A 26,065-nucleotide genomic window follows, 5' to 3' on the forward strand; every position below is an offset into this window, starting at 1 on the left:
GCTCCCTGGACGTCTAGGCCGCAGGCCTGGCCCTTGGAAGGCTTGGGAAAGGGGTGGGGAAGACCTGAGTCTCTGCGACGCGATCCAGGGGCGCAGAGGAGGGAGGTGGGGGGTGCTCCCCACCTCACCCCACCCCCGTCTTCAGAGACCTAACTCGGAGATGAGGTTCGGTTCTGGGTCTCCTCGACCCTATTGCTGGGAAAAAGCCTGGGGCACCCTGGAGGGGAAGGGAGGGGGTTCGGGGTGGGTCTCCCCTCAGGACCCTATTGCTTGAAGGGGCCGACAAGGCCCCTGGCGGGCGGGGCGGGGCCGGACCCCCTCCCTCTATTGCTGTGAGGAGGGGCCCGCCCTCCGGCCCCTCCGCCCGGGCGCTGGCGGAGACTTCCCTGGGGGCCCGTATTGCTGAGAGCCGACCCGGCTAGGCTGGCGGAGGCACCGCCGCCCTAGGCCTGCACAGGACTGAGCTGCGGCGAAGCGGCGGGCGCCTGGGCCGCGGGGCCACCACCGCCCGCGCCGCCCTTGAAGCACGCAGACTCGTAGTGCTTGTTGAGATAGGACTTGAGTGCGAAGCTCTTCTTGCAGCGCTTGCACTGGAAGTGCTTGAAGGCCGAGTGCGTCTGCATGTGCGCGCGCAGGTTGGAGCGGTCGGCGAAGGCCTTGCCGCAGTGCGCGCAGCCGAAGGGCTTCTCGCCTGTGTGGGAGCGCATGTGGCCTTGCAGCAGCCAGGGCCTCGAGAAGGCCTTGCCGCACACGCCGCACTTGTGGCGCAGGTCGTGCGTAAGCAGGTGCATGGCCATGGCCGGCATGGACACGTACACCTTGCCGCACGTCGGGCAGCGCCGCGCCAGCTGACTGTCCAGGCTGCGGTGCGTCTGCTTGTGGCGGCTCAGGTTCGACGACGTGGCGTACGTTTTCCCGCACTCGCCGCAAGCGTGCCGGCCCCCTGAGCCTCCAGCCCCGGGCCCCGCGCGCGCCTCCGTGCTCACCCCCGCGCGCGCGCCGCCCCGGACCCCGGCCCCGGACCCCGCGCCGCGCGCACCCGCCCCGGCCCCGCCTCCACCGTCGCAGTCGGGAGCTGCCGCGGAGGCTGTGGAGGGAGCGACAGCGTTGGCGGCCTTACGGCGGGAGCGCCCGTCGGTGATGAAGAAGGCGTCAGCCGCGTAGCCCTCGCTGACGGCCGCGTCGCCGTTGATGTAGCCGCCCGCGGCTGTGGCCAGCTCTGGGCGCGGGGTGGGAGGCGGTGCCGAGCCCGCGGCCGCCGGGCCCAGTTCTCCACGCACGGCCGCAGCGTACATGGGCTCTGGGGACGGCCCTTTGAGCAAGGCCGCCTCGGCATCGCCATCGTAGACGGAGGCGGGCCCCGCGTAGTCGTTGAGGTATCCTGAGGGCCGAGGCGGACAGGCAGACAGAGGGAGGGGGAACCGGGCAGCGGGCGAGACACACACGGAAGGCAAGCGGGAAACACGGGGTCCGGGAAGGAAGGAACAAGAAAAAGGACAAAGGAGAAGGGACCGAGGGACCGCGGGGCAAGGAGGATGGAGGAGGCAGGGAGGGGAAGAGAAGAGAGGACAGATGAGACTGGGCCGGGCCCGGCTCCGCCCCCGCCGCCCGCCCCACCCTCGCAGGGGGAGGAAAGAGGCGCATCCTCGGGCGCGGCTGCCCCCCTTCCGCGGAGCCTCAAGGTCAGGGGGGAGGGGCGGCGCTTCCCTCGCCCTTCTTCCTCCACCCCTCCTCCCCCTCGGGTTCTCCCCACTTCAGCAGTTTTCCCTGATTATGCAACACACTGCGGACCCGCAGCGCACAAAGCCGGGACCGCCCACCGAGGGACCCCGTCGCTCCTGCTTCTCGGGGTTCCCACCTGCTCTTCCCCTCGATACCTAGAACTCGTGTCCAGGCTTGATGCTGCCCCTCCTTGGTTCCCTAGGCCCCCCAACAAGCCCTGAAGACTTCTCCCTCCAGCAGCCCCTCCTACCCTCTCTAGCACCTCCTTCTTACCTCCCAGGTCTTCTACTACTCTCTGGACTTGACCCCCTTCCCGCTCCGGCCCTATCTTCCTCCATCCACTCTGCTTCTTCTCCTACTCCCTTCAGTCATCCTGCACCCTTGGGTCCTACCTTGTTCCACATAGCCCTCTTCCCCCAGGCCCTAACCCTTTGTAGGGGCCTTCCCAAGCCTCAGGACAGGTGACCAGGCAGTCGCTGTGTTGGAGAGTGCCAGGGCACCCGCCAGGGGACACCTTCACTGGGACAAGCTGCAGACAGGCAGCATCATTCATGCCGGTAACTGCAGTTGTTCTCAAGTTACAAGATGGATCTCACACCTCAAAGTCACAAATGCACACACCACACGATGCAGCCTCTGGCTTCTTCAGGGTTATACCCAGCTTCCCAGCCACCATCAACCCTGGAGTGTCCTCACTGGGTGGGCTGCTCCCTGATCCCAGCATACCACCTATTCATGCAGGGTCACACACGCAGCCACCCTTGACACACACTCAGCCAGGGTCGCTAGTCACATGGGTGCACAACGGCCTCAGAGTCACATGGTCCCATGTAGTGGCACACAGGCAGGCACACACACTCATACAGGGTCACACACAAGCGCACACAGTCACATGGCCGCACACAGTCACATGGGCGCACACAGGCTCACACACAGGCTCAGCTCACACAGGCTCAGGTCACACTTGTTCTACCACCCCATGCTGCTGGCACTCCCATCCCTCCTGCCTGCATGCTAACAGTTGTCCTTGAACTTGGGCACCCTTACACAAAGAGCCTCCCCTTCATTCCAGCACTTGGGACCTCCCTACTTAGAGCCCTCCTGCCCACAGCCTCCTCCCTGACGCTGCTTGCAGGAGAAATACTGCTTCTCCTCTGCTGGTACCCTAGTCCTGACAGGTGGTGGCCCCCTCTGGACCCATGCCTACTCCCTGCAACTCACAGCACTCTGCTGACCCTCGCCAAAAAAGAGAGGATGATACTCAGGAAGGCCCAGGTTCCTGGGTGTGGGTCTGCATGCAAGGCAGGTCCTGTCATATCAGCAAGTGTCCATACGCATAGCCAGGGTGTGGGTCCCTGTGTACCTTCAGGTACTTCCTGTTTCCGACCCTTGCTCCCCACCTCCTGCATTGACGCTCTCCCTGCCCGGCCTTGGCCCTGTTCTGGCCTGCCTCTGCGTTCCCCTCTCCCCACCTTCCTCCACAGTCCAGGTTCAGCCACTGTCTCCTTCTGGTTCTGGTTCCTTCGGGTCTATTTCCTGGGGCCCCTGACCGTTCCATCCCCATACTCTGGTCCTCTACCCCTTCCAGCATTGCCCTGGGCCCCTTGCTGTCCCCAGCCTCTGCCCAGCTCGCACCTTTCTCGTGCAGTCGCACTCCGAGGTCGCTGCGGGCGCGCCCGTAGGAGCTCTCGAGGTCCGCCGAGGAGAACGTGTCAAGTTTGACCTTCTTGACCAGGAAGGATCTGGGCATGATTCCTGCGGGGCTCCGGCGCTGCGGGCCTGCGGAGCCGGGGCGCGGGGGGGCTGCGGCCGCGGCGGGGCCCCGTCACCATCCGAGGAGCGGCGGAGGCAGCACGGGTCCCCACTCTGGCCTTTGGATGCTGCCGCTGGAGTACCGTCCTCTCTCCTCCTGCCTGCCTGCCCTGCGTTTCCTCCTCTGCTCCTCTGTATTCCTCCTCTTTTTCTTCTCTTCTCTTCTCCTCTCCTCTCTTCTCTTTTCTTCCTTCCTTTCTTCTTTCCTTCCTTCTTTTCTTCCTTCCTTCCTTCCTTCTTTCCTTCCCTCCTCTGGTCCCGGCTTCCCAGCCCGCAGTGCCGCCCCTGGACAGGCGGGGGAGGAGGCCGGGGGGTGGGGGGTGGGGAAGGGGGGAGCGGCTCCGTCCCGGGCCCCGAGGCTGCGAGTGGGTGCAGGGCTGGCCCGGCTCCTCGGCCCCCTTCCCCTCCCCCCCACCGCCGCGGCAGAGCCTCAGTCAGCGACCCCCCATGCCCCTGGGGGTGGAGGCGCCGGGCCCGGAGAACGCGGCGGCGACGGCGGCGGCGGGAGCGCCAGCAGCTTCAGCACCGCGGCCAGCGCCGGCCCGGCCAGCACCTCGGCCAGCGACCGGGCGCGCTCAGCCGCTGCTGGCGGCGAGGGGCGGGCCGCGGGTGCTTGGCCGCCAGGCGGGGGTCCTCGGCGGGGGTCTCTGGGAGGCTTGCTTTATTGTTCTGCAGCCCGAGCGAGCGGCGGCGGCGGCGGCGGCGAGCGGGGGGCGGGGGTCCTCGGGGGGAGGGGTGCGCAGGGAGGGCGGGCCGAGGGAAAGAGAGAGGGAGGGACGGGGGCTCCGGGGGCGGGGCTCAGCGCTTGGACAGCTCCTGGGCCCGGCCTCCTGCGCCCGCGGCCGCCTCTGCCTACGGCCGGGCCCAGCCTCCGGCTTTTAAAGCCCAGAAGCTGAGGGAGGGGGAGGGAGGGGAGGGAGGAGAGGCCGGCGGAAATGGCTGCTCTGGGCCGGGCCCGGCCAGGGTCTCCTGGGAGGGGTCTTGGGGATGCCGCGGCCCCCGCATGTGTGGATTTCCCCCGAGCAGCTTCGGGAATGGAGGCCCAGCGTTCTGCGGCATTGTCGTGCGTGGGGGGAGAGGTGGAAACAGGCCTGGGACTCATGAGCCCCAGTCTTGGGATCTTGTGGGGAGGAACGCAGGGCGGATCCCAGTCTGGTCCAGGCTGCCTAGCTTTCTGGTTTGGAGGCTAGGGATCTTAGGGGGAGGGTGGGGGAGGCGGGAAGCGAAGGAGCGAATGCTGAGGCAGCGAAAGCGCAGTGTGGAAGCGCGGCGCGCGCCCCGTGCCGCAGTGTCTCCCTGCCACTCGGTCACCCGGGCTGACCCCGTGCCCGCTGGAAAGGCCTCCCTCCACCCCTCCGCCTCTTTCCCAAGGGGCGGATGTCGAGCGCAGCGACGACGCAGCGAACGGGCTGTGAAGGGGGAGAGGGGCCGCCATGCCCTTGCTCTAGAAATTCGACTTCGTTGGTGGTTTTACACCCTTCCGCGCGGCTGCAGCTCCCCCCAGCGGCTCCGCAACCAGGCGGATAACCCTTCCCGCGGCCGCCCGCCCCGAGTTTGCAGCCCCCATGACGTCAGGCCCAGCCGCCAATGGCCGAGCACGCGGGTGTCGGGGGCTCCAGGGCGCACAATGGCCGCATGCGGGGACATATGTCCTCAATTAGGACCCGGAGCTGCCATTGTCCCCTCCCTCGCCTGCGCCGGGTGGTTCAGGAGTCCACGCTCGGAGCGCGCCTCCGCTCGGCCCGCTGTCACTGAGGACCAAGGTCGCAGGGGTGGCTCCGGGGAGTGTCCGGGCGCGGCCGAGCCGGGAGCGCGTGCAAGGTGGGGGCGCGCGCGCACCCATCGCTACACGTAGTGACCTTGTGCAGGGCGGCACGCCGGGACCGCGGACTCCGGCCGGGAGCGCGCGGCGGGCGGGCCGCTCCGGGAGCGTGCGTGCGGGGGCGTGCCGGGAGTGCTGAGCTTGGAGCTGCGCCGCCGCCTGCCCTGCGCCCCGCTTCCGCCCGCACCTCGGCCCTGGAGGCGAGCGAATGTGGGTGTGAGCGAGCTGGCCCCGCGCGGGGGGCGCGGCGGAGACCACAGGCCTGCTTTGTGGCACTGGCCACGGCCGCGGCTGCATATTCATCTTGCGTGGCAGGCGTTCCCGAGGGGCGGGGGCGGGGCGCCGCCGCCCCCTTATCGCCGAGCCGCAGCCGGCGAGGCCCGAAGTGGGGGCGGGGACGGGGACCCCCCTCGGCCGAGCCTGTCGTCCCTGCTCCCTCCCAGGAGGGCCCGGCCGAGGCGCAGCCGGAGGCGCGGGGCCAATTAGCATTTTGATTGCGGGACTGGGGGCCCATCTGGACCGAGGCCTAATTACCGGGCAAACCCTCCGGGCGCGGGCTGGACGTGCCCGGCGCAGTCCCTTCCCCAGCGCCACCCCCCCCCCCCAACACACACAACCTCCTCGTGGACAACCCGCCCTGTCTCCTCTCTGACTTCATCCCTGTCCCCTCCTCTAGTCCCAGTCACCCTATCCTTGTGCTCGTGTTTACCTGGCCCTTTCCCTAATTCTTCCACGCGGCTACCCGTTCCGTTCGCGTCCTCTGTCTGCCCCCCTTCACCTCTTCGGTCATTTTTCTATTCCTCCAAACAACCTCCCCGTCCCTCCATCCCCTGGTTCGCTGTCCGCGTCCCTGCTTCTCTCTGTCAAGTTCCCCGCCCCCTTGGCTCCCAACCCTCTGGACGGACAAGGCGTCAGGGCACAGACACATGTGTCCCATGGCCGGCGCTCCCCAGGGGACTATTCGGGCGGCCCTTGATCGCTCTCGCTCAGGTGGAGTCCGCAGCCCCTCGGGGCGCCTGGCGGGGAGGGGCAGGTGGGCCCAGGCCTCTGCCATCAGTCCTCAGTGGCTGGGGTGCAGAGCACACATGTGGCCCAGTCTCAATTACTTGGGCCTCCTCTCCCGCCTCCTTTCCAGCACCCCTCCTGCCCCCGCGGGCATCCCAAGGTCACTGCTGGACCCAGTCCTGGGGTCCAGCTAGGAGAGACTGGGGAAGGAGGGATGGTGATTCTCATGTTTTTGGAGAGTTTCAGCTGTCCTCCACCGGAGGCCACCCTGAATCTCTCCCACTGAGGGCTGGAGGCCTGGTGGGGGGCAGGGGGCTTTGTTGTAGGAAAGGACACGGTGGGAAACAAGGCTGCTTTGGCTCTCAGAGGATCCAGCCAGTTGAGGGTTACTCCAACCCTCAGGGCCTTAGCACCCAAGGTGCTTTGTCTGTCCACCCTGCCCCCATAGAGTCTCTGGTCCTCCGAGACTCTGTTGCCTCTGTCCTGGTTCATGTTGCAGCTGGGCCCAGCCTCTTACCCATCTGGGATGAGGGGATGCAGTGTTGGTTCTATGTCCCTCCATCTCCCTCTGCTTCTGGGCGTGCCACCTCCGGCCCTCCTCAGGTCCCGTGTTGCTGAAAGGCCAGGCTTTAAAGAGGAGACTCACTGAGTTATGTCCCCAGCAACCTGCCCCCAGCAGAGCCAAGATCCCTGTATGTGCTCACTCCTGGGCCCTGTGGTCACTTTCTCACCCCCCTCCACTCTACTGGGCTCCAATCCAGTCTAGCCTAGCCTAGAGGGTCCACTCTTCCTTCTGGATCCGGGCAAATCTCTCTGGCTTCCAGGATCCCACCCTAGCTAGGAGCCTCTTTTGGTCTGGCTCCTTGGCACCCCAACACCTCCCTCCTCAGCCTTCTCTTTGGTAGAATGGGGGATGACGTATTTTCCTGGAATCCAGTTGGGACCCTGTGTGCATAGTGGGCTACCCCTCACCTGCTCATTCTGTTCCCCAACTGTGAGGTGAGACTCACAGCTCAGAACAGCCACTCCTCACCTGCTCCTAGAGCCCAGGGCTAGCCCAGGACACAGATATTAACCAGAAAGATGAGGAGACCAGGTGATAGCTTGGATCATGAGAGCAGGAGGGGGCAGAGACCAGACCTGGGAGACAGCTGTGGGCTTTAGCCTCTATTCCAGAGGCGATGGGAATGTATATCTTTGAGGAGCAGCAGGGAGGCCAGTGGGGATAAGCAGAATGGTTGGGTTCATCCAGGTTTGGGCTTTTGCCAGGTGAGCTTCTGAAAGGGGCATCTAAGTCCAGGGGGTGTGCAAGGGAGAGGTGACAATGATTTTGGAATCTAAATGGAGTGAGGAAGGAGTAAGGACATGACAGTGTGGGGGCTCTGGAGTGCTGGGGTCAGCGTCTGCAGCACTGAGCTGGGGGGTAGGTGATGGTCTGAGAATGGGCTGTTGAGTTGAAATGCCAGAGTGGGAGTGAGGGGGGACAGTTACTGATGGTGACGGGGTCAAGGGCATAACTGGGACAGAGGATGAGGTCACTGGCAGGAAGAAGAGGTCAGACTGAGGAGCAGAGAGTTGAAGGGTGGTCGCAAGAAATGGACACCCCAGGAATTCAGAGCTGATGCAGCAATGGGGCGATGCCCAGAGCAAGGGCTGGGGTGGGTGGTTGGCAGAGCTGTTGGCTCGTCTCAGCTAGGACTCTTGGACAGAGGAGTGGGGGAGGGGCTGCAAGCCACAGTGAGGGACAGGGCAGGTGAGTGCCCCCCTTCCAGGGCAGGGGGCTGAGGTGGGTGGGGAGAGAAAAGCAGCCCCCAGAGAAGGCTGGAGGGAAGGGAGCAGGGCAGAGGGGGGCTGGAGTTCCCAAGGGTAAGGGGAGGCCCAGCAGCAAGGCTGAGGTTGTTGGTGGGAGGGGTTGCTGGTTACTGCAAAACAGGCCGCGTGTACTGGGTGAGGCTCGTAAGGACAACTTCATGAGGCAGAACAGGTCCCTGCTGGGGCAGGAGCTTTGGAGCTACAGGGGAGAAATTAGACCACAAGGCAACTGAAAATGTCTACTTGAAAAAGACAAGGAAAAACAAAGAGTAAATATCAAAATAATAGAAAATATTTGTATAACAATGGGTTAATATTCTGATTATAGAATAGCTGCTATAAATGAACTCTACAGACAGAGATGGCAAGACCCCCAAGGGGTTAACAGGCAATTTACTACACGATAAATAAGAGACCTTACTGGAAAAGACATGCAAATTAAACAAGATGCAAATTTAAGGGTGGATTTCCTCTTTCTTTCTTCCTTCCTTCCTTCCTTCCTTCCTTCCTTCCTTTCTTTCTTTCTTTCTTTTTTTCATTTTTATTATAGAAAATACCAGATGTGCGCAAAAGTGTATTTCTACACTTTTCTACACATTCTACACTATGTGCCCATCACCAGCATCACCCAAGACCAGCTCACAGCCAATCTGGTTTCCTTTCTGCCCCCATCCCTCCCCCAAATCCCAGATGTCATATCACAAAATGCCACTTTTAGTAAGTAAACAAAGACATGAGAGGGCACAGGGGCCTGGGAGTTCTGTGAGGGAGCCCCTGCCTCCCACCCTGAGTTGACCCAGCCAGAGCTGGGGGGCACCAGGAGATGTGATTGGGCACTGTCCCCTTCTTGCTTCAGGAAGGATGTTCCCTCAGCCTCCTGAGTTTTAGGGCCATCAGAGAGGCCAGCAGCCCTGAGTGACCCAGGTCCTACTTTGTTCCAAGGGATCCAATCACCTGGCCCTGCTCAGACCCTCCACCTCATTTCAAGCCTGAGTTAGAATTTCCAAACAGTAAAATGTCTCAAGTGTGGAGTTCCATCAGTTTTAACAAACACAGTTGCTCTTGTATCAAGACACAGGAGGGACACCTGAGTGGCTCAGTTGGTTAAGCGCCTGCCTTAGGCTCAGGTCACAATCCCAGGGTCCTGGGATGGAGTCCCACGGCGGGCTCCTTGCTCAGTGGGGAGCCTGCTTCTCCCTCTGCCTGCCGCTCACCCTGTTTGTGCTCTCTCTTTCCCGGACAAATGAAATCTTAAAGAAAAAAAAAAAAAAGACACAGGACACTTTCATTCCCCTCCAGGACAGTTCTTTGGGGAAGTTTTAAAGGAAACACAAGGGGGGAGGGGGAGGAAGTGGAGGGGAAGAGGGTGACCAGAGGTTGTCAGGGCTACCAAGGGGGAGGCTCTGCCAGCAGGCAGTGAGCGGTCATCCTGCCTGCATTCCCTGGAAGTTTGGTGTAGGGTGGTCTGGCAACTTTGTAATTCCTAATGCCGTGTGGACCTTCCCACCCTCACCTCCCCGGCCTTCCCCTGGGGTTGTACACTCTCAACATTTGCTCTAGAATACAGAAGGAAAGAGGAAGAGCAGTGCATTAGTGAGCTGTGGCGTAACTTCACATGGCCTAATGTACCTGTGACAGGGGTCCTGAGAGGGACGAGGGACTGGGAGAAAAGTGTAGAAATGACAGCCAAGAATTTTCTAGATTTGATGAAAATTATAAACTTACAAATCCAAGAAGGTCAAGAAGCCCCAAGCCCATGCTACAGGGAGAAAACCGCATCGAGCCGCATCATAGTCAAATGATAAGGGGAGATATTAAAAGCAGGCAGCAGGGGGTGGGGGTAATCGACACATGCTGTGTACAAAGGGGCAAGGATTAGGACAACAGATTTCTCATGGAAATCAAGCTAGAAGATGGCTGGGCAACATCTCTAAAGTGCTGGAAGAAAAACGTCGTCAACCTAGAACTCAATACCCAGTGAAAATATCTTTCAAATACACAGGTTAAATAGACTTTTCAGACATAGAAAAGTTGTAAGAATTCGTCACCAGCTGACCCACAGTATAAGAAATCCTAAAGAAAGTCTTCCAGACAGAAGAAAATGACATCACGTAAAAATCGAGATCTCCATCAAGAAATGAAAAGCATGGAAATTGTAACTAAGAGGTAAAGGTAAACACTTTGTTTCTTATTCTTTAAAAGATAATCAGCTGATTAAATAGAATAACGATGTATGTGGGATTTATAACATATATAGAAGTAAGATGTGTAGCTAGATAGCACAGCGTTCAGATGGGGGAAATGGAAGGACAGGATGGCAAAGTTCTCAGCCCAAGTGAAGTGGCATAGTCACTGGAATGTGGGCTGTGATACGTTAAAGGTGTATCTGTAAAGGGTAAAGAAATTATAATAGCTGAAGTTATAGCTAATAAGCCAGCAAAGAAAAAAATCATACAGAATTCTCCACAAATCCAAAAGAAGGAAGAAAAAGAGGAAAAGGAAACAGGAACAATTGGGACGCATAGAAAGTGCACAGCAAGATGGTAGATCCGAACCCAAGCATGTCACTAATCACATGAAGCGCAATGATCTAAAATGGTGATAATGCCTGTCACGTGTTGAATTGTGACACCTAGAAAGAAAGAAAGAAAGAAAGAAAGAAAGAAAGAAAGAAAGAAAGAAAGAAGAAAGAAAGAAAGAAAGAAAAGAAATATATCGAAGTCCTAACCTGCAGTGCTTCAGAATGTGATGTTATTTGGGAATAAGGTCACTGCAGATGTAATTAGTTAAGAGGAGGCCATCACTGGAGTAGGCTGGACCTTTAATTCAACAGGTGATTTACAAGGAGAAACACACAAAAGACAGAAGAGCATCCTGAGAAGACACAGATGCGGGAGAAGACAGAGGCAGGTCAGCCAAGGGGCACAGGAGACTGCTGGTGCCACCAGAAGCTGGAGGAGGGGCCTAGGACAGCCTCTCCGTCAGAGACCCCAGGAGGAGTGAACCCTGCTGACACCTTGATTTCAGACTTGTGTCTCCAGCACTGCGGGAAAAGAAAGTGCTGTCATTCTAACTACCCAGCAGCCCTAGGAAATCAGTGCCCGTTGGCTTCTTTTCACAATGAATGATATCACAAGTGATGAATGAGCTAAAGAGAGAACTGTTTAGTTTTCAAGAAGAATTTAGAAAAAATATTTCCAATCTAGGACTTGCTGGGTTGAAAAGTAAAACATTTTTTCATTCCCAGTCTCTCCAGCTTGCAAAAGCTACTCAGAGTAAGAAACAGACTCTGAGCACAGACCAAATCCAGAGCGCCACTGTGGAGACGTGTTCTCAGTGTGAAGATTGAAAGTGTGGGGCCGTAAGAGGGCTCCTGGGTGGCTCGGTTGGTCGGGCATCCAACTCTTGATTCCAGCTCCGGTCACGTCTCAGGGTCTCAGGGTCGTGAGATCCAGCCCTGCCTTGGGCTCCACACTGAGTGGGGAGTCTGCTTGTCCCTCTCCCTCTGCTCCTTCCCCTCCCCCATTCTCAAATAAATAAACAAACAAATAATAAAATCTTAAAAAAAAAAGTGGGGCCATAAGACTTCTCATTCAGGGGCTCCTGGGTGGCTCAGTCGTTAAGCGTCCGCCTTCAGCCCAGGGCGTGATCCCACGGTCCTGGGATCGAGCCCCGCATTAGGCTCCTTGCACTGCTGCGAGCCTGCTTCTCCCTCTCCCACTCCCCCTGCTTCTGTTCCCTCTCTCGCTGTCTCTCTCTGTCAAATAAATAAATAAAATCTTTAAAAAAAAAAAAGACTTCTCATTCAGACTCCTAAGAGATGTAAAGCAGTATCTCTCTTTTTTTTTTTTTAAATAAAGGTTTTACTGGGTGAGGGGCAGAGGGAGAAGCAGGTCCCCGCTGAGCAGGGAGCCCGACGTGGGGCTCAATCCCAGGACCCTGAGATCCTGACCTGAGCTGAAGGCAGACGCTGCACCAACTGAGCCCCCCAGGTGCCCCTGTAAAGCAGTGTCTTGTAGATCCTCTCTGCTAGACAAAAGGGCTTCTAGGAATCTCAAGGACAGGGTCAGCAATATTCTGACTTGCAATACAAGGAGAATGAGGTCTGCCTTGAAGAGAGCTCTTGGTATAAATCTTGTTCAATGTAGTGTGTTATAATTTGATACATAGAAAACCTACATAGTTTTTTTAAACTTAAATTAATTAAATTTAATACATAAATTACATAAATTAATACATAAATTAAATTAATACGTGTATTATTAGTTTCGGAGATAGAGTTCAGTGATTCACCAGTCTTATGTAGCTACCCAGCACTCGTTACGTCACGTGCCCTCCTTAATGTCCATCACCCAGTTACCCCATCCCCCCATCCTAAATCCTACATAGTTTTTAAAGGAATCATACTATCTTGGATTACAAGAGACAGAGATTGTTCAAAATGTAAAAGGACCTTTAGGCTTCAAAATTTCTGTTTGCAGAAAGCATGCTGGTCAAGAACATGGGGCCTTTCCTATGGACAAGGAAGGATGGCTCAGGACAGAGCCAAGAAGCTAGAGAGCAGAGTCCAGAGCCTCTGAGAACAACCACCTGGGGGCTAGCACCAGCAGGCACAAGAGGACCCTAATCAAGGCAGGTTCCCAACGACAGCAGACTGAGCACCATACATGCTCAACTGCAGTTCCGGATCTCCACTGACCATAATTGCTACACAATTTCCACCCCTTCCTTTTTAAAACTTTTATTTAATTTTAATTTTTTTAAAGATTTTATTTATGTATTTGAGAGAGAGAGAGAGAGCACACAAGTGGGGGTCAGAGGCAGAGGGAAAAGCAGGCTCCCCGCTGAGCAGGGAGTCCGACGTGGACTCGATCCCAGGACCCTGAGATCATGACCCGAGCCAAACTCAGATGCTTAACCAACGGAGCCACCCAGGCGCCCCCCACCCTTTGCTTTTATTAAATAAACGTTTTAATTTAGAATAAATTTAGATTAACCGAAAAGTTGCAGATATAATACAGAAACGTCCTGTATGCTCTTCCCTCATCTTCCCTTAATGTCAATACCTTAGATCTCTACGGAACATCTGTCGCACCCAAGAAGCCAACGCGGGTGCGTTACTATGAACTTAACTCCAGGCTTTAATTGGAGTTCACTTTTTTTTAACTGACATTTTCTTTGTTTCTGCAACCAATTCAAGGGACCACATTGCATTTAGTCTTCTTAGTCTCCTGTGGTCTGACAATTTGTCTTTCCTTCTTTTTCATGACCTTGACAGTTTTGAGGAGTACTGGTCACTTTTGTAGAATGTCCTTCAACTGAGGTTTGTCTGATGTTCTCTTGTGATTAGCCTGGAATTCTGGGTTTGGGGAGGAGACCTCAGAGGTGATGTGGTCTTCTCTCTCTCTCTTTCTCTCTTTTTAAAGATTTTATTTATTCCTTTGAGAGAGAGAGCACAAAGCAGGGGGAGAGGCAGAGGGAGAGGGACAGGCAGGCTCCCCGCTGAACGGGGAGCCTGACATGGGGCTCCATCCCAGGACCTGGAGATCATGACCTGAGCCAAAGGCAGACGCTCAACTATCTGAGCCACCCAGGCGCCCCCCGATGTGGTCTTCTCATCGCATCACAGCAGAGGGACGTGATGTCAACAGGACTTATCCCTGGTGGTGTTGAGCTTGATAACTCGCTGAAGGTGGCGTCTGCCAGGTTTTCTTACTGTAAAGTTGCTATTTTTCCTTTCCGATACTCTATTCTTTGGATGCAAGTCACTAAATCCAGCCCACACTCAAGGCTTCCCCCATATTTTAATTCAAGTGTCTATTGAAGATATTCTGTCCCTGTCTCAATAATGTACATTGGATGTGTAGGGAAAGAGAACCTGATTTTTTTTTTTTTTAATTCATGGGTCTCCTCACTGAGGACCCACACAGCTGGTTGCTCCCAAGGAAGGATACCCGAGCAACCTCATTTGCACCTGGACCTAACTTAGAAGCAAGATCCTGGACTTGAGGTCTGAGCTGGGCACTGTGATGAGATATTGGCAGTCTTGGGAGAAGCCAGAGGGTGGACTGTGGTGGATTGCCCACATTCATGACCCCCTATCAAGCTCCTGGTTTTCATGTACTTGGTAGACCTTCCCACACTAACTCTGGGCTTGGCCATGTGACTTGCTTGGCCACTGAGACATCAGCATGAGTGATGCATGCAGAGCCTTAATGAGATTGTGGCCCACTGGTGCTAGTCTTCTTGGAAACCAGTAACAAAATAGTCTCCTGAAAGATGAGACACCACTTGAAAAGAGGCCCTGGAGGATGGCGGTTAACTTGGACATCTGGCCCCAGCTGAGCTCCCAGCTGACACAGCCACATGAGCAACACCAGCTACATGTGTGGACAGGAACCACCGAGCTGAGCCCAGCCAGCCCACAAAACAATGAGTAAGTATTTGCTGTTGTAAGCCCTTAAGGTTAGGGTGGTTGGTTATGTATCAATAGAGAACTGAAGCTCCTTGCTCTTTGCCCCTCAACTCCTGTGCTCACTCTCTGCCTTCCCAGCTCAGGTCCCATAGTCCAAAATTATAATCAATTCCCCACACTCTTATAATATCGTCCTTACTAATTCCCAATCCTTGTTAGACCAAACTATCTTCCTACTCCATACCTTCATCCAAGCAGCAAAACTTTGCTAGACAAAAAAATAAAACCACATTCACTCATTCTTTAAATTTAGAACACATGGGGTGTCTGGGTGGCTCAGTTGGTTAAGTGTCTGCCTCTGGCTCAGGTCATGATCCCAGGGTCCTGGGATGGAGCGCTGAGTTAGGCTTACTGCTCAGCAGGGAATCTGTTTCTCCCTCTCCCTCTGTCGCTCCCCCTGCTTGTGCTCTCTCTCTCTGTCAAGTAAATAAATAAAATCTTAAAAAAAAATTTTTTTTTAAATTTACAACGCACATCTAAAAGTGGGCTCTGCACACAAGCAGAAAATCTTACTATGCTTTCTTTATCCAGTTAGTCTTCCATTCTCTGGGAAGACTGTTTCACACCTTGCCTTTTTTTTTTTTCCTTGAAGCTTCCGAATCTCCACCCACCCAACCACCCTTTGAAGCTAACAATCTTTTTTTTTTTTTTTTTTAGAATAGGGGCTTTGGCTACACGTGTTAGAAAACTCCAAATAACAGTAGCTTAAACCACAGAAGTTTTTCTCTTTTGCAAAGTGTTGGAGATAGGCCATCCAGAGTTGGCAGGGCAGCTGCAGTCTTCAGGCTTCATAATTCTATCTTGTTACTGTGCTATCCTCAACCTATGCATTCTACCTTATGACCCAAAATGGTTGCTTGAGCTCCAGTCATTGTGGGTGCGTTCTAGGCCAGAGAGAAAAAAAGGAACTGGAAAAGACAGGCAAACCCCTCCCTTTAAGGACATGTTTGGAAATTATACATACCGATTCTTCTATCACATTGGCCAGGAATTAGTCTCAAGACCACGTATATTTATCTGTAAAGAGGCTGGGCAATGCAGTCTTTATTCTGTGGGACCAAATGCCTAGTTAAACATGGGGGGGGGTTCTCTTTATGGAACCAGTGGAGGATGGGCAAAGAGACCCTGCTTGCAGTCACAGTGTGTTCCCAATCCTCTCCTCCTCTGCCCAGCCAAGAAATTTGTTCCTGCATCATATCCTTTACAGGTCCCAACCCTTGCCCAGACACCCTCTCCAGAGCTCCCCATGACCCCCAGCTCCTTATCAGCTCAGATGGTGCATCCTTGGAAAGGTCTTCCCTGATCCCCTTAGCTAGGGGGACACCATCCCCCTCCCCCGCCACTTCGGCAGTATACGAGTTAGCTCTTCAGTGTTTGTCCCTCTTAAGATTGTCACTTCCAGGAGGGCAGGAACTTTGCCTTCCTAGAAGAAACTGAGTCCCAAGCCTGTAGCACCAACAGGTCTGAGCCTCCCAGAGCCCAAGGGACTGGGGTGCCTTTCTAACCCATTCAAAGCTGATGGCACCCTGGGTCTAGCTCAGTCAAAAGCCACTCACCCGGCTAGCCTAGCCCCGTGGCCTACACCTCTCACTGCTCACCTTCCCCCATAACATTGTCCCTTAACCTGTCCCAAGCCCATCACTGCTGGGCTCTGCCTACCCTCTCCAGCCCATCCCCTGATGAAAGCAGGGCACTCTCACTCTGGGGATAACTTGGACCCTATCTTCTGAGAGGCAAGAAGAGCCTGCACTTGTGCCATGAGTAATAATTGCTCCCTGGGACTGCCTAAAGCGATTCCAGCAGTTCCCAGATCCTGCTCAAGACAGGCAGGGATGTTCGTGCACCCACTGGGTTTGGCCAGCCTTGGGATCAGGAGTGGATCAGAGGGTGACTCTGAGCCATGGTTCCAGGCAGGACCAGACTCACGGCATGAGACCCTGGCAGTCACGCAGGACCCCAAGCTCAGAAGAGCCCATACTGGGTTTTGTTGTTGTTGTTTGTTTTTTTTAAGTAAACTCTACCCCCAATGTGGGGCTCAAACTCACAATCCCAAGATCAAGAGTCACATGCGCTACTGACTGAGCCCGCCAGGTGCCCCCATACTGGATTTAATGTAGTGCCTCCTTCTGGAAATTCTTTTTTAAAAAGATTTTATTTCTTTATTTGAGAGACAGCGCACGCACCTGCGAACACAGGAGCAGGGGGAGAGGCAGAGGGAGAGGGGGAAGGAGACTTCCTGCCCAGCAAGGATCCTGATGTTTGGCTAGATCCCGATCGCGGGTTACTGACCTGAGCCAAAGGCAGACGCTTCACCGACTGAGCCACCCAGGCGCCCCCTTCTGGAAATTCTTCATAACTTTCTAACAGGAGGCTCTGCATTTCGATTTACTTGGGGCCCCGCAAATTATGCAGCTGGTTCGGTTCCAGGGACACTCACTGACACAACGCCCAAAGACCTGGGTCACCACATGGTCCTGAGGGAAAATGCTGACCAGGAGAGCCACGTGGACAGTGCCAGTTGCCACTCCTCTTGAGTCCCCAGTGGCCCGCTGCCCTCTCTGCTCCCACAGCGGCTCCCAGTACCCAGATAGTGGGAACACCCACTGGACAAGGGAATATGGGACTGGTGTTCCAGAAGGCCTTGAACCCTGGCCTAGGGCTCTGCAGCTTACTCCCTGGGAAAGTTGCAGCAGCGACTCTGGGGACAGTCTAGTCCAAGGTGTACCCCCAGGCACAAGGCTGGACCTGCGGCTGTGCCCCACCCCACTGCCGCCTGGACTAGGACTGACTCGGACTGACCAGATTCTGACTGCTAGATGCGGCTCGTTGGTCCTCACTTCTGAGGCCAGCCAGGACCAGGTAAGTGCTGCTGACCCAGACAGGCAACGTGTCCCACACCTGCCAGTGATGGGTCCAAACACCTGGAGGGGCTGCTGCTCATGACTCACCCTGCTCCTATCCCCACCCCCAATCTTCCAACCCAACTCCAAGATCTGCTCCCTGACAGGCTCCCTGAGGCCCTGGGAGGTGTGCCCTGGAGCGGGTGCCCACAGGAAACACTTGCCTGGAAGCAAGAGACGGCTTTATTGAGAGGGAGAGTACCGGTGGGGTGAAGGCAAGAGACCGTCGGGGAAGGGAGAATGGGCTGCGATCAGAAGGCCACACGTCCAGGTCCGACTGAGGTCCGGCAATGCGAGTGCCCGTCTTGCTGATGCCGGGGCTGAAGGTGGCCCCCAGAGGCCAGTGGCGGACCACGTGCCGGTATGACGTGGCCAGGCAGTCAAAGTAGTTAATGTTGAGCTTCCGGGCAATGTGACGGCCCAGGTATTCCATCTGCTGTGGGAACAGGTGGCGGTCAGGAGAAGGCCTGTCAGTTCCGGCGCCCTCCCCACCAGCTGCCAGCGTTAAGGCCTGGGCTGCGGACCGCGTGGTGTTCACGCTCTGCCGGAGCGGTGGCCCCATCCTAAGCCCCCGAGCAGTGGTAGGCCTCCTGTAGAACGGAGCGGGGGAGTGGAGCGTGTCTGGGGCCCCAGGGTGGACTGGAGCGGGACCCACCTCATAGCGCTCCGACAGCTGCACCAGCACCAGCGGCTCTAGCTGGTGGCCGCAGAGGACCAACTGGAAGAAGCACCTTCCATAGGCTGGAGAGGGGCAAGCAGCTCAGCCTGGGGACTCGGGGGCGGGGAGGGGCTGGCTCTGGGGACCAGGGCGGGGGGTGCAGGACGGCGGTTGCCCGCCCCCGCCCCGCCACGTTTCCGAGCTGCTTCCTTGCACACCCTCCCCTGTCCGCGCGCGTCACCGTCAGAGCTGAGCGCCAGGCGCACGTAGACCAGGTGCATAGGGCCCTGACACACGGTGCGGCCCTGGATGGAGAAGTGGTAGGTGCCCCGCATGTGGTTCAGCACCAGGCGCCGCCGCGGCAGAGACGAAATCATGAGCCACAGGCCGACGCCCACGCCGCACGCGGGGAAGCCCCACGTTTCCTGGTTCAGCACCTGCAGGAGCCCCGGGGACCTGAGCGGCCAGGGGGCGTGGGGGTGGGGCACCGAGAGGGGGTCCCCCCCAGGAGGCGGGCCACGGGCGGGCCCCGGAGCTCAGACCTGGCTCACAAGGCCGAAGCTGACGAGAAAGAGGCAGACGACGAAGAGCAGCGCCCCCTTCCACAGCGTGTCCAGGTAGTACTCGAGCACGAAGACTGCGGGCAGCGCGGCGGCGGCGCGTGAGGACCACCCTGCTCGCAGTCGCGGGTGGCACGGCCAGCTCTCCGGCCGGCGGCTGCACGCGGCGCTGGGGCACCGACCGCAGCCCGCCTGCAGTTTCGGGGCCCGCCCCGGGCTTGACCCGCCCCCACTCAAATCCGATCCCAGGTCCAGGCCCCTGCCCGTCGCAAGCAGGATTTCACCCCGCCGGGCTTCAGACAGTGGGCCCCCGCCCCGCCCCCGCCGCGTTCTGGTTCCGGCTCCGCGCGCACCGTTGGGCTGCTGTTGGGTGAACGGGTAGAAGCTGTTGTCCTTAAGGCGCTTAGCCAGGTGGCGCTCGGTGCAGAAGAGTCCCAGGGCCCAGAGCTGAAAGCGCTTGCCACCGGAGGTCGTGGGCAGGCCGCTAATGCGGCCCTTGGGGGCCTGGGTTAGGCACAGAGGGTCAGCTGGGCGGCTGGTAGGTTGCCACCGCCCAAGGCTCACAGTCGCACTAATACCTGGGAGAAGAAAGCCTCCAGGGCTGCGGTCCAGGAAGGAGCCGCTTTCAGACAAAAGGCAGAGGAGCGACACCAGGTGGTGGTCCAGGCTGGGCGAGGCCTGGGTTCTAGAAGTTCTGGGCATCGGGTTCTAGAAGGGGCTGTTGTGTTGACTACCCCTTCTGCGGGGAGTCCCCAGGCCTAGCCCTGAAGGGAGCACACACTTCCCCGCGAGTCCCCACACCACCAGAGGCCCCCTGCACAGCCTGGCTCACAGTCCTCAACAGAAAGGAGGGTGGCGAGGCATCCCAGGCCTAAGCTGGAGAGAACTCTGCAGGCAGACACCCTACACTGAACCCCATGGCTGAGCAGGCCTCCCCTGCTCCATCGCCACTTTTCCCCCTGTAGAGCTTCAAACACAACCACAGATAGCTCACCTCAGTGTCCCTAAGGTTAGGACACACTCACTCAGTCCAGGATTCCAGCCCAGCAGTGAGTGAGCAAGGCATGACCCCAGGCAGCCTCAGGAACGCTGCGAGGCCACCCCCACCCCACAGGCTCTCCACCAGTTCTAGCCTTGAGTGGTTCCCTCTGGTACAACACCTGTCCTCTCATCCCACCTGAAGGACCACACAGAGTTCCTAAAAATGTTTTATTGTAACAAAATGCTCAAACAGTCAAAACACGAGAAGGGTGGAGGGCACCGCCGGCTCCCTGAGGATCAGGGGTCTGGGGCGGCCTAGCTGGAGGAGGGGAGGCTGGTGAGCAGCTGCTCCAAGCACCACTGGACTTCCTCCTGGCCTCGGTAGGCCCGCTTCAGGCCCCGAGGAAGGCAGCGGCAGGACTCCAGGTTGAGGTAGAGCAGGCCTGGGCAGCTGCTGATCACAGAGCTGGAGGGGCACAGCAGGCCATGGGGACTCGGGCCACCGGCTCCCAGAAGACCCCGGCCCCGGCAGGGCCAGGCCAGCATAAGGAGCCCTCTCTGCCCAGGCACCACAATTGGCTCTGCCACCCACAGCCACCGAGGCCCAAGCCCAGCACCCATGGTGTCCCTAAGGGGCATCCTAACTAGGGGCTTGGCCAGTATGTGCTCCCCTTTTGGACCCCCGAAGGCTGCAAGCCAGGCTTGTCGGGGAGGCAAGCTGTACTGACTCCAAGGTACTGGGGAAGGGGATGCTGACCTGACTGTGCTTGGTGGGACCCGGGTGCCCCTGAGGTTGACAGAGCACAAGGCTGGGGGTGAGCCCCCAGGGGTGGCTGAGAAGGCAGCTAAGGCCTGCTCCAAGTCCTTCTCGCTGAAGCCCTGTCCGCTCAAGTCCAGCTCCCGCAGAGTGTGGCGCCACTTCTGGGTCAACAGGTGGCTGCCCTCTTTGGCTAGAGTCAGCCGGTCCGACGTCCCGTAAAGGCCCAGATGAAGCTGCTCTAGCTCTGGGGGTGGAGAGTGGTCATGAGCCGTGGGGCGGGCAGGGGGTAGCCACATCCCCCCCACGCAGCCACCACCCAGAGAAAGCTGACCCTGACATGGCAGATCACGCAGGCCAGCAGGGGTGACGCGGGCACAGCCACGGAGATCCAGCAGGCGCAGATTAGGGGAGCCGTGGAGCAGGCGGCCCAGGGCCTCGTTGCTTACAAAGTTGCAGGTGGAGCCAGCGAGGCAGAGCTCCTCAAGGCTGGGGAAGCCTGGGCCAGGAGTCACCACTCGCCCGCAAGGTTTGGGCAGCCACATCAGGTTCAGCAGCCGCAGCACCTGGAGCAAGGCCCAGGCTGCAGATGGTGGGGGAGGGTGGCAGGTGGGAGGGTGGGGTGGCAGGTACCTGCAGCTGGGGGCAGCCCTTCTGCAGGGCCTCCACAGGCAGCTGGAGAGGAGTGCTGTTGCGGCTGATGCCGGTGCTCACCTCCAGGACCTGGAGCCGGGGGCAACAGCCGCCCTGCAGAGGTGGAAGAGAACACAGGCTCAGTGGCCTGGCAGTCCCTGGCTCAGCATCTGGCTCTGCTCCTGCCCGTCACCAACCTACCAGCAGTGCACCCAAGATGGCGGTTGTCTGGGAACTGTAGGTCAGCCACAACTTGCGCATTCGCGGTCCTGCCTCCTCCAAGAAGTTCACCACAGCTGTGGACTCCACCTGGGAACCCAGCACATGGGCGCCTGTCACTTTGGCCCAGGCTTCTTTAGGACCCCTGGGGACACAGGGCTCACCAAGGAGTGCTGTATGTCCAGGCTGTGGAGCTCGGGGCAGGCTTTGGCCAGCATGACCAGAGTGTCAGGGCTCACACCATGGCAATCAGAAAGCTTGAGGAAGGTGAGCCGAGGACAGGACTCGCCGACCAGCTGTGGAAGACAGAGCACCAGCAGAGATTGGGGCTCTGTGGTCCACGAAAGAGAGAAACCAGTGGCTGACACCAAACCCTCTCCATGGCCTCAGCTAGGACCTCCTTTCTGCCCCTAGCAGGCCAACATGGGCACTCCCACTTCTGACGCCTCCCTGCTGAAAGAAACAACAGGAAAGGAGAACCAAGCAGGCGTCCCCATGGAGCAACACGGGGCTCCAGGTGCCTGACCCACTCCCTGGAAGTACTGGGCAACCCCAAGTGTCATGGCTGGTGTGCAGGGCAGCCTAGAGCTCTCACCTTCAACACGGGGTGTACCTGGGACTTCCAATGGATGAGGGTCAGCCTCTGGAGCTGGGAGAACCTGGGCCGACAGCAGAGGCACAGCTGCATAGTGTCCCCCCGCTGCCCCTCTGTCAGCGTCTCCCCAGCCCATCACTTTGGTGTAGGGAGACAGAAATGGGCCTGCGGCTTTCTACAAGCCACAGAAATGAAGTGAGGCGATAACGAAGAGAGGGAATGTCTCACCGACTGGGCATAAGCCACTCCAGAGAGGCGAGCAGCTTCTTCTCCGCCTTGGCTCCGCTTTTGGCGAGTCGGCCAGCCAGCGGGGGCGACAGGGTCACGGTGCGCCAGAGCGCAGGCTGGGAGGCGGCCTCGTGCCAGCGGCGGCACACGCGTGCAGCCCTGGGAGAAAAACCTCTGCTGAAGGGCCGAGGCTTTCGTGGCCGCTGCCGCGGGGTTTTCTAAGAGGAGAGACCTGTCCCCTTTGTTCTCACAATGCTGCGGCCACCTTAGCTCAAAGACAGGCCCTGGGGGCTCTAACTGGACCCCCGGGGAGACTGCTCTCTCTAGGCTACGCCCTCTGTCCCCGCCTCAGCCACCCGCTCGATCGGCAAGAGGTCATCCTGAGCCACGCTGCTGCGCTCAATGGGCCTGGGGTACCTGGCGAGGAAAGGCATGGGCCCATCGGCCGCCACCAGCAGCCCGAAAATCTGCAGCAGGATTTCCAGGGGAATGCGGTCGCCCCAGCCCGAGTCGGGCCCCTGCTGCGGCTCGGGAGCGGGCGCAGTTCTAGGCCTGGCCTTGGCGGCCTTGGCGCGGGACGCAGGGGACAGCAGCCGCTGAGTGCGGCGGGCGGCACGCCTCTGCACGCGAGTGCGGGCAGGCCCCGGGCCGGGCAGCACCAGCAGCATGCTGTCCGACTGCAGCAGGTGGTACCCGGAGCCGCTCGGCGCCAGTCGGTCCCACCACCAGTCCTCGGCCGAGCGAGCCCGCGCCCCGGCCGGCTGTGCGCCCCGGACCCTCCGCCGGGCCCGCCGCGCCGCCCCGGGAGCCATAGCTCCCGGCCAAACTCCTCGGCCAAACTCCTCGGCCGTCCTAGAGCACCGGAAGAGGCGAGGCCGCCGGGTGGCGGCGGGGCGCGCCCGCGCAAAGGCGGGACCTGAGCCCCGGGCCGACCCCCTCCGCGCAAGCTCAGCGCCCGACTTCCGGGGCGGGACTTCCGGTGATAGGTCATGCGGGGGGCTGGCCGACCTGCGGCTCGCTACTGTCCTGCCGTGAGTTGGAGCTCTCGCTCGGGCGAAGCATCGTTTCCCAGTGCCGCCGGCTCTGGGCTGAGGCCGCGCTCCTGGGCCGGAGCCGGCGCCCTTGTAGTGTGGCGAGATACTGGCTGTCGGGCGGGGAGCGCACAGGTGCAGATCCGGAGGCGCCGGCACCCCTGCGCACCGGGCGGCTCTTCGCCGCCCACCTGACGCAGCGAGGGGACGCAGCGAGGGGCGGTGCCGGGCTTCATTCCTGCGGTCCTGGGTCTCGCTGAAGCCTCGGACTCCCGCTGGGGCGCAGAAGCAGCAGAGGTGTGCGTGGCGCCTTAGGGGTGCCCCTGTCCCGGAGTCCGTGTCCGTTTTGGGGTGAGGGTGGCGGTGGTGTCAGCAGCTCAGACCCGAAGATGGAGTCCCTCTTTCCTCATTTTCCTCTGGGGTCGTGGCTCCTTGGTCCCGGCTTCCCGCTTCTCGGCATGTAGGCCTAGCTGTGCTGTTTTTGTGTGTTTGGCCGCGGTCACCCCCATGCCCTACCCCCGGGCACGCTCCAGGTTCCCTGGTCTAGGCGGTCTGGGCCTCCCGATTCCAGTGCTGTGTCTATGACGTGTGATCCCGCATTCGTGTCTGTTTCTTTCAAGGTAGAAGAGGTCTTCTGTTCCCAGTAGAGCTGAAGCGTGTTCTTTGGATCTAGGTGGGGAAGGAGGAGCGGGCTGTGACCCTGGCCTGTTCTGAAGGGCCCAGCCTTGGGCCGAATGGCAGCACCCCCATTGGGCCGGCTGGTGTTGACCCACCTGCTGGTAGCCCTCTTTGGCATGGGCTCCTGGGCTGCCATCAACGGGATCTGGGTGGAGCTGCCTGTGGTGGTAAAAGACCTTCCTGAAGGTGAGTGGGAGTGCGCAGGGAAGTGGGGGTTCAGGTGTGCCATGTAAGGCGGGTTGCAGCTGCTCACCGTCCCTCAGCACCTGGCCCCTGACGTGGTCTTCTCCCTTCGCTGCAGGTTGGAGTCTCCCGTCATACCTCTCTGTGCTTGTGGCAGTGGGGAACCTGGGTCTGTTGGTGGTGACCCTGTGGAGGCGGCTGGCTCCGGGCAAGAGCGAGCGGGCCCCCATCCAGGTGGTGCAGGCACTGAGCGTGGTGGGCACAGCCCTGCTGGCCCCACTGTGGCGCCACATGGCCCCAGTCGCGGGGCAGCTCCACTCCGTGGCCTTCCTGACGCTGGCCTTGGTGCTGGCACTGGCCTGCTGTGCCTCTAACGTCACTTTCCTGCCCTTCTTAAGTCACCTACCACCTCCCTTCTTGCGCTCCTTCTTCCTGGGTCAGGGCCTCAGTGCCCTGCTGCCCTGTTTGCTGGCCCTCGTGCAGGGCGTAGGCCACCTTGAATGTTTGCCGTCTCCCACCAATGGCACCCTTTGGCTCCCCCACAACGTCCCAGAGCGTTTTCCTGCCAGCACCTTTTTCTGGGTGCTGACCGCCCTTCTGGTCACTTCGGCTGCCGCTTTCCAGGGTCTCCTGCTGTTACTGCCGTCACCACCACCTGCACCCACAGCAGGTCCAGGGTCTGGCCTGCGGGCAAGAGCCGCAGGAGTGGAGGAGGAAGAGGAAGAGGCCTTGCCACTGCAGGAGTCACCGAGCCAAGCCCCAGGCACCACTCCCAGCCCAGACCCTGAGCCCTATCGGCTGCTCTCTGTCCATGGAGCCTGCCTGCTGGGCCTGCTGGCCATCACCAATGCACTGACCAATGGTGTGTTGCCTGCCGTTCAGAGCTTTTCCTGCTTGCCCTACGGCCGCCTGGCCTACCACCTGGCAGTGGTGTTGGGCAGCGCTGCCAACCCCCTCGCCTGCTTTCTGGCCATGGGCGTGCTCTGCAGGTACACAAGCGTCCCCAAGCTACCTGGGCTAGAGTTTAGGGAGGGGGGGCTGGGTCCTGGCGCAGCCAGCCCTGAGTTTCTGCTCACCCCTGCAGGTCTCTGGCAGGGCTGGGTGGTCTCTCTGTCCTGGGCATGCTTTTTGGGGCCTACCTGATGGCATTGGCAGTCCTGAGCCCTTGCCCACCTCTGGTGGGCACCTCTGCGGGGGTGGCCCTTGTGGTAAGTATACTGGGGACACTGAGGCAAAGAGGGTGCAGTGGGAAAGGGTTTGCCAGAGCAGGGAACATCTCATGCTCAGCCTGTTGCCGTGTCCATCTTCCCAGGTGCTGTCGTGGGTGCTGTGTTTGGGTGTGTTCTCCTACGTGAAGGTGGCCGCCAGCTCCCTGCTGCATGGTGGTGGCCGGCCGGCATTGCTGGCAGCTGGTGTGGCCATCCAGGTGGGCTCCCTGCTCGGCGCTGTCGCCATGTTCCCTCCCACCAGCATCTATCACGTGTTCCACAGCGGGAAGGACTGTGTGGACCAGTGCGGCCCCTAAGCCTGGACAGATGGGGGACCTGATGTCAGGCTGAGATGCTGCAGCGCCCAAGTGCCTGCAGCCCAAGGAGGCCCTCCTCGCATGTGGGCATGCTCATGGACACCTGTACACTCCATAGCAGACGCTGGTCAGGGTGGGGACCACAGAACAGTCCCAGAACCAGGGCCCAGCTAGGGCTGTGGACTTGGCCCCAGATCTGGAACCTGTGTGGGATTTGCACAATAAATCACTGTTACTCCATAGGTTCGAGTAGTTAACTTCTGTAGCACCTTTCTCTTGTGCAGGTAGACCTCTACTGAGCTGGAGTGGTGATTTGAACTGTTCATCAAGGGCCCCCCACCCCCGGCTGGCTGCTCTCATAGATCCTGGGGTTGCGCCCTCTGAGCCCGGGGCTCTTGCTCCCCATCCCCCCACAGATTTTTGGAACATCCCCCACAGGACAGGTTACAGTGGTTGGAGGCAGCATGGT

The 26,065-nt window shown here is 58.9% G+C and overlaps 4 protein-coding genes across 7 annotated transcripts; 1 reads left to right on the top strand and 3 right to left on the bottom strand.

The window, feature by feature from the left end:
* Positions 1 to 443: 443 nt before the first annotated feature.
* Positions 444 to 3,472, bottom strand: LOC121101716 (transcriptional repressor scratch 1). Its single transcript, XM_040626008.1, has 2 exons — positions 3,358 to 3,472; positions 444 to 1,381 (listed from the first exon to the last, which is right to left on the bottom strand). Exons 1-2 carry the CDS (start codon positions 3,470 to 3,472, stop codon positions 444 to 446), a joined length of 1,053 nt encoding a protein of 350 aa, XP_040481942.1.
* A 492-nt stretch (positions 3,473 to 3,964) lies between these two features.
* On the bottom strand, positions 3,965 to 19,468 carry TMEM249 (transmembrane protein 249). The gene is made up of 7 exons (XM_040625611.1): positions 19,120 to 19,468; positions 18,749 to 18,843; positions 18,448 to 18,643; positions 18,204 to 18,289; positions 17,751 to 17,984; positions 17,086 to 17,251; positions 3,965 to 4,119 (listed from the first exon to the last, which is right to left on the bottom strand). The coding sequence occupies exons 1-7, from the start codon at positions 19,466 to 19,468 to the stop codon at positions 3,965 to 3,967; spliced, it is 1,281 nt and encodes a 426-aa protein (XP_040481545.1).
* A 493-nt stretch (positions 19,469 to 19,961) lies between these two features.
* Positions 19,962 to 23,017, bottom strand: FBXL6 (F-box and leucine rich repeat protein 6). The gene is made up of 9 exons (XM_040626050.1): positions 22,597 to 23,017; positions 22,180 to 22,338; positions 21,952 to 22,015; positions 21,521 to 21,652; positions 21,339 to 21,446; positions 21,138 to 21,251; positions 20,839 to 21,070; positions 20,505 to 20,751; positions 19,962 to 20,213 (listed from the first exon to the last, which is right to left on the bottom strand). Exons 1-9 carry the CDS (start codon positions 22,989 to 22,991, stop codon positions 20,063 to 20,065), a joined length of 1,602 nt encoding a protein of 533 aa, XP_040481984.1. The 5' UTR covers positions 22,992 to 23,017; the 3' UTR covers positions 19,962 to 20,062.
* Positions 23,018 to 23,148: 131 nt separating this feature from the next.
* Positions 23,149 to 25,836, top strand: SLC52A2 (solute carrier family 52 member 2). Of its 4 annotated transcripts, XM_040626051.1 has the most exons (6): positions 23,149 to 23,507; positions 23,831 to 24,074; positions 24,190 to 24,305; positions 24,696 to 25,060; positions 25,156 to 25,279; positions 25,384 to 25,836. In XM_040626051.1, exons 2-6 carry the CDS (start codon positions 23,945 to 23,947, stop codon positions 25,594 to 25,596), a joined length of 948 nt encoding a protein of 315 aa, XP_040481985.1. In that variant the 5' UTR covers positions 23,149 to 23,507; positions 23,831 to 23,944; the 3' UTR covers positions 25,597 to 25,836. The 4 variants fall into 4 exon arrangements, with proteins under 4 accessions (XP_040481985.1, XP_008682284.1, XP_008682286.1 ...); XM_008684062.2 differs by having other exon boundaries at positions 23,150 to 23,507; positions 24,190 to 25,060; XM_008684064.2 differs by having other exon boundaries at positions 23,150 to 23,507; positions 23,835 to 24,074; positions 24,190 to 25,060.
* The last annotated feature ends 229 nt before the right edge of the window (positions 25,837 to 26,065 follow it).

Source organism: Ursus maritimus, unplaced genomic scaffold, assembly GCF_017311325.1.
Source record: "Ursus maritimus isolate PB19 unplaced genomic scaffold, ASM1731132v1 scaffold_9, whole genome shotgun sequence".
Classification (NCBI taxonomy): domain Eukaryota; kingdom Metazoa; phylum Chordata; class Mammalia; order Carnivora; family Ursidae; genus Ursus; species Ursus maritimus.